Source organism: Lactuca sativa, chromosome 5 (assembly GCF_002870075.4).
Source record: "Lactuca sativa cultivar Salinas chromosome 5, Lsat_Salinas_v11, whole genome shotgun sequence".
NCBI lineage: Eukaryota > Viridiplantae > Streptophyta > Magnoliopsida > Asterales > Asteraceae > Lactuca > Lactuca sativa.
Window position 1 is genome coordinate 190,380,147 of NC_056627.2, and position 6,950 is coordinate 190,387,096.

At 38.6% G+C, this 6,950-nt stretch overlaps 2 protein-coding genes across 2 annotated transcripts; one reads left to right on the plus strand and one right to left on the minus strand.

Moving 5' to 3' along the window:
• Window positions 1-482: 482 nt before the first annotated feature.
• LOC128134279 (uncharacterized) lies at window positions 483-1,910 on the minus strand. Its single transcript, XM_052771832.1, has one exon. The coding sequence runs from the start codon at window positions 1,908-1,910 to the stop codon at window positions 483-485; it is 1,428 nt and encodes a 475-aa protein (XP_052627792.1).
• A 3,116-nt stretch (window positions 1,911-5,026) lies between these two features.
• Window positions 5,027-6,117, plus strand: LOC111888616 (acyl-CoA--sterol O-acyltransferase 1). The gene has a single exon (XM_023884745.2). The coding sequence runs from the start codon at window positions 5,027-5,029 to the stop codon at window positions 6,095-6,097; it is 1,071 nt and encodes a 356-aa protein (XP_023740513.1). The 3' UTR covers window positions 6,098-6,117.
• The last annotated feature ends 833 nt before the right edge of the window (window positions 6,118-6,950 follow it).

Consider the following 6,950-nt stretch of genomic DNA (forward strand, 5'->3'; position numbering starts at 1 on the left):
TTACTGTCCAAAACAGTAAGAACCTCCGTGAGGTGTAGAAGATGCTCACTCTCTGTCTTACTATACACGAGAATATCATCAAAATAAACGACCACAAAAGATCCAAGGAAAGGTTTTAACACCTGGTTCATGAGTCGAGAGAAAGTGCTGGGAGTGTTAGACAAACCGAAAGGCATGACCAACCACTCGTATAGACCATCTTTAGTTTTAAATGCTGTCTTCCATTCATCACCAGGGCGAATACGGATCTGATGATACCCGCTTCGTAGGTCGAGTTTAGAAAACACCTTGGACCCTTCCAACATGTCTAACATGTCATCTAATCGGGGAATTGGAAATCTATATGCCACTGTTATCTTGTTGATGGCCCTGCTATCAACACACATTCGCCAACTACCATCTTTCTTTGGAACCAACAGAGCGGGGACTGCACAAGGACTCATGCTCTCACGAATGAGACCCTTTTTCAATAAATCTTCAACCTATTCTTGTAGTATTTGGTTCTCTTTTGGGCTCATGCGATAGTGTGCTAGGTTGGGTAACTTAGATCCCGGAATGAAATCAATTTGGTGTTGAATATCGCGCATTGGTGGAAGTGTTGCTGGTAATTCACTGGGAATAAGGGACTTAAACTTCGATAGGAAAGGTGTTAATTTGGCAGGAATGTTATTTTCGCCCCCCTCCTGGATAGAACCTGTAGCAACAATAACATAAATGACAGATTCCCCCTTTATCTCTTCTTCAAAATCTCGATGAGACAACACCACCAGGCTATTTTTCTTCACATTGTGATGAGGGGTCGTGGGTTTACTAGATTCTATCAAAGGGACTAAAATCATCTTCACCCCATTAACCTTAAAGGAGTATGTGTTTTCCTTGCCCTTGTGTATCGCATCCTTATCAAATTCCCAAGGTCGCCCAAGCAGAATATGACATGCATCCATGTCCACAACATCAAACCACAATTCATCTTTATATTTTCCAATAGAAAAAGGGATTTTACATTGATCAGTGACGCGGATCTCCCCAATTGATTTGATCAATCCTATTTTGTATGGGTGCGGATGCCTTCTGGTAGGTAGTTTGAATTGTTGCACAATTGTTTGAGAAACAATATTTTCTGTACTCCCACCATCAATAATAACGTCAAATATCTTCTGATGTACTACACAACGAGTCCAAAACAGGTTATGACGTTGCGAGGGTTCTTCAGTTACTTTAGGCGCAAGCATAATGCGGCGGATGACACATGATTTAGCAGTGTCATCCTCACAAAAATTCTCGTCAGCTGCAAAACAAATCTCAACTTCTTCGTTGTCACCCTCCTCACTAACAACTTCATCATCAACTTCTCCTTCTTCTCTTGTGGTAAGGTTAACTTTAGCTGTTGTTCCTCTGCAATCGCTAGATCGATGACCCGAGATACCACATTTAAAACACTTCCCTGGTATGGGTCGAGCGTAAGGGTTGGTGGATTTCAGGGTGGTAGTAGCGTTTGCGGTGACGCCTTTACCCTTGTCGGGTGCTGGTGTTCTTGTAACCACTTGGCTGTTTTCTGTTGGTTGTGATGTTGACCCACTGGTGAATTTATTCCGATTAGCAGGGAATGAAAAGGTTTTACTACTCTTCGCCAATTGTGTTTCTGCCCTGATAGCTAGATTATACGCATCATCCAATGTATATACAGGTACTAGGGATATTCTGTCTTGAATCGAAGGGCGTAATCCGTTAGTATAGCGCGAGACCTGTTGTGATTCGGTTTCTGTGAGGTCATTCCGAGCGGCTAATCGATGGAATTCGGTGGTGTAAACCTCCACCGATCGATCTCCTTGCATGCAATTTTGAAACATGTTGAATAAAATTTGATCATGATTAGGGGGTAAGAACTTGTGCTTTAGTTCACGTTCCATTCGATCCCAGGAAGTAATAGGTAATTTACCTTGTCGTTCTCACGTGGTTTGCAGGTTCTTCCACCAAGCCTGAGCTCCTCCTTTGAGTTTGTAAGCCACGAGAGTGACCCGTTTATTTCCCGGGATATCATAGAATTGAAAAAAAATTCTCCAGCTCATTCATCCAGTCTAGGAAGCCTTCGATGTTCATGGATCCGCTGAAAGAGGGTACATCTTTGGCTCTTTGGCGGTAATCGAAATCATGTGCATCCCTACGTAGACCCGGACACCCTCTCGCACCTTCATCATCGTCATCTTCTTCTAGATCGGAGTCTTTCCTGTTCCGTTCTTGTTCCTGCATCCGTATTCGATCATAAGCATTGATGATTAGAGGAGGTCGCTGAATGGGTTGCTGGTTGCGAATGAACTGTACGAGCGGTGGTTGGTTATTGCGATTGAGTGCTTCTTGGTTTGCTTGCTCCCTACGATTCTGATTGTTGTTGGTTGTAAGAAGTGCTAAACTTTCTGTAATTTGCTGCAAGGATTGTTGGAGGGTTTGGAGGGTTTGTTCGATCTTGACGATTCGTCCAGAATCGGTTTCTTCGCCCGCCATGGATGTTGGGCTCTGATACCACCTGATGTAGTCTGTGACTATAGGAAAAGACAATTTAACTAGGCGTATTGTCAAACGCAAAGAACAGGGGCACTATCGTGTGCCTGACGATCAAGAATTGAGAAACTGATCTCGACTCTTTATTGCAAAACAAAAACGAATTCAGAATATCACACACCAAAAAACCTGATGCACGTTTTGACCCAGTACTTATAGCTAAACAATACGAAACCTAATACCACTAGAAAACCTCAACAGATAAAGACTAAATAAAAAAACAAAATAAACTAAACTTGGGCTTTACTCCTTCTCGAATACAATGTCGGCCAGGGGTAAATTAGGAAAAAAACACTATCACTATATTGCATCAACGCATCAACAGAGCTCTTCTACCATCGTAAACAAGAAGCTTCATCCCTAATTGTTTTGTTTCTATGAACTTTGACCAATAGATTCATAACTGATTTGTTTAATTTAGTAGAGTTCACTTTTGGAATCATCTTAACCTACTTAAATATAACAAAAACTATTAAAATTTTAAGTTAATATTGTTAAGAAAAAGAATTGATCATTTACTCTACTTTGACCACACATATAGTACCTAGTTAACAAATTTCAGGTCTTCGGTGAAACATGAACCCGTTTTCAAAGAGTTCTCGGTTGTCGAATCATGCAAAAATCAATGGCGTTCTTCCCAACAATTTTCCTTTCCCTTCTCCTTCCATGTCTTCTTTCACCTAAATTTATTTCGAAAAATATGAAAAATTAGAACACAATGTATATCTCTAATCATAAACCCAAAGTCACCAATAATGCTTGTGTTGTTCTCAACCATTAGAAAAACCCACTTTTGGGAGGAAGACAAACAAACATTCAAGAATGGATTTACCAGTTCCTTTGCTAAGAATTGGTCGGTCTATTTTTGATAAAAAGAATAACCAGGCCTCCAAGGATACCCAAATAAAGAACTCACTCAAATAAAGAAATCACCTGATCTAGGGTTTCTGATGGCCGTGGTTGTGGTGGGTCATGATGGTGTGGTGGAAATTGTATATACTGGCGATGAAGATGATGGTTGTAGCATCGATGGTGAGGGGTGATTCTGGTGGAAAATTTTTAGAAAGACATATAAGGAATGAGTTCCATAATCCATAAGAGAGAGAGAGAGAGAGAGAGAGAGAGAGAGAGAGAGAGAGGATCGTGAATGAGTTTTGTTCAAAATGAAGACATCGACCCGTGGTTGTATGATCTGAGTTTGTGAGCTTATGTTTTCCAAATGGAGTATGAACCTCAGTAATCCCAACAAGTATTTTCATGTATAGCTTATTGTTTATCCCGACCGCTATAAGATAAATTTAAGTGTTTAGGTAGGAAATATTAAAAAATCAGCTTATTGTGGTGGAGAGAAACTAAATAAACTATTTTTGAAAAACTTCCCTCCTTGCTTAAAGCTTATAACTTATTTCTAATCTAAACACTTTCGTAAAAGCTGCTTTCTCATACCGCTTTAAGCTAATAAACTATTTTATTCAAACATCCTCTTAGTAGTGTGGTATTTGAAGATGAAACTTCTTAGAGAGGGAGATGTATAATGGAGGAGCTTGTTGTGCCTTTCAGAACCACTTTACAGATAACTGTTGGAGTGATTTGACCTTATTGATCAATAGTGAGAGAAGGTGTTGGGAATGACGGTGGAGGTCCGGTGCGATGTTAAAGACCGAGGTTGTCTAAGGTTTTTTTAGGAGACATGGGGGACGAAGGTCAAGAGAAAGAGAGAAGGTGTTGAATAACAGTGATCGTACTAACCTCATTTTCAAGCCCATACCACCATCATGTTCCTTTAAATAATAAAATACCTTAATTACCCTTGAAAGTCCTATAATATGAATTGATATTAAAAACAGTAATGAAAATTTTGTATTTTGTCAAATGTTATAGTATATAATAATGGCAGAATTAATGAATTTTGGTTATAAGTATAAAATTATATTTAGGGGCCTATTTTTTAGTTTCGTACATGGCCTTAAAATCAAACTACCCTGAGGCATTGCCGTATATTTGCAACGGACTCATGACATGAAGTATTGCCACGTCTTTGCAACGGAAGATTAATCAGTGCTTGACCTTCGTAAAGGAAATTCTGTTTCCGAAAAAAAGAATTACCCTTTTCATAATAACTATTCATAAAACTTTTTCACAAATTTAAGTAGTATTTTATTCATTTAGATTGCTTTTTCTACGTTAAAAAGGTCCACAAATAAATTTGGTGAAAAAGTTTTATTATATTAAATTAAAGATACTTTAATGTTTTTGTTGAATCGGCTCTATGTGACACAAAAATGCTTCTATTGTAATTGCTCTTAATATGACAACCCTCCGTATAATTTTATTATTCCTTCTCGCTGTCTTTTTCCATATCATGTTCATTATAGACTACAATCTTGGATTTTGTATGTTGGCTGGATATATTAACGGAATTAAATTTCTTGGTTAAATATGTGAATGAAGCTGGAAAGGTACAACCATGGAGGGAGAGGTCGACAAATTCATTGTGGTTTGGATAGTAGTATTGGCATGTCTTCTTTATTCTTACACAATAGGAACGTTAATCCCCCAAGGAACCACTAGACTTGTAGCTTTGTCCATTGTTACATGCCTCTTTCTATGGCTTCCACTCAATCTAACCACCATGCACCTCGGTGGTTTAACCTCTTTCTTTATAGCTTGGCTTGCAAATTTTAAACTTCTTCTCTTTGCTTACGGGAAAGGTCCTCTTTCTTCAAATCCACCAATCCCATTGATGCACTTTGTCCCTATGGCATGTCTACCGATAAAGGCCGTTCATACTTCATCTACTTCAAGCCCTGAAAGTTCGAGTCAAGTGATCAAGAAAAAGGTGAAGAAGATATCTATATTCAAGATCCTGTTGTTTGGGATGTTACTTAAGGTGTATGATTATAATGAATATATTCATCCTAAACTTAGGATGTCTTTGTACTGCTTCCATATCTACTTCATGCTTGACATAGTACTAGCCATGGTTGCATATGTCGCTCGAACCCTGGTGCAAATGGAACTAGAGCCACAGTTCGATGAGCCATATCTAGCTACTTCCCTCCAAGACTTTTGGGGAAGAAGATGGAACCTAATGGTCACTAGCATTCTACATCCAACCATATATGATCCTGTTCGTTCCATTTCCATACGCTTGTTGTCGAGGGAATGGGCATCACTTGTTGCAATCTTTACCTCGTTTTTAGTTTCAGGGTTGATGCATGAGTTCATCTTTTATAACATTGGAAGGCTGAAACCTACGGGGGAAGTTACTTGCTTCTTTTTATTACATGGAGTATTGGTGAGTGTTGAAGTTGTCATCAAGAAAGCAACAAAGGGAAAGTTACATTTGCCTCCCATTGTGTCTCGACCTTTAACGTTAGGATGTGTTCTCACTACTTGCTTTTGGTTGTTCTTTCCACCTTTTCTACGGTTCAAACCGGATGTGCGTGGATGTCAAGAAAGTGTTGCGTTTTTAGAGTTTGTGACGAATGGTCGGCTAATAAGCCCTGCCAATGCTTCTTGCCCGTATCTACTATAAGTTAGGTATGTAAAATACACTTAAATAAGGACAAATAAAATAATCTTGTTAATTTATAACCACGATGTATGCTTTCGAGAAGACGACACCAGGAAGCATAGCAAATTAAAGTAGAATTAATGTTGACGAAACCTCCCAAGTCCTATTGAAAGCGACTTAGTGCGTGTTAATGTAAGGAAGGTGAAGTTTAAGAGATGATGATTTTTGTCGACATGTGAAATTTCCAAAAATGAATTAATTAGATAAAACTTATTTTGAGAATGCTAATTTGGAAAATTAGTTAAATAACAAAAGCTGGAAATTAGATTGATCTTCTTGTAAACTCTGTGAAGATCAGCCATGGCGACATGGATGGTCGACCATGATGCAAAAAGTCTTTTTATTTCTGTGACAATGGTCAAAATTATGGTTAGTTGTGGTACAACACCACTGGTCTTATGGACTTGAAAGGGACTCAATAGCAGCCAACCAAAAGCACCAAAATATTTCCTCCTTACCCTATAGACTTGACCGGGCCTTTAGACACAGTAACAATTATCGAAATAAAACATCACAGCAGCCTCTAGACACATTAGCATCCAAGAAAATTGAGAGAGCACCAAAAAGCCAGACTTTAAAATTTATGGAAAACTAAAGCAATGAACTTAATCTTGAGAATCATCAAATAACATCTTAACTTCCGAGACCAACTTTCTTGAGTAAACAACAACAATACAAAAGAATAATGCCAATAAACACTACTAGAAAATAGGTGGTTTTCCTACAAAAAAATAGGTACGGAAGATTTTCGTAGCTAATTAGCTACGGAATGGGACGCCCTAATTCAGTAACGGAATAGCTACGGATGGTAATT

Bases quoted from the DNA above. Each gene is read 5' to 3' on its own strand.
- LOC128134279 (XM_052771832.1), bottom strand. From the start codon at position 1,910: ATGGAACGTGAACTAAAGCACAAGTTCTTACCCCCTAATCATGATCAA.
- LOC111888616 (XM_023884745.2), top strand. From the start codon at position 5,027: ATGGAGGGAGAGGTCGACAAATTCATTGTGGTTTGGATAGTAGTATTG.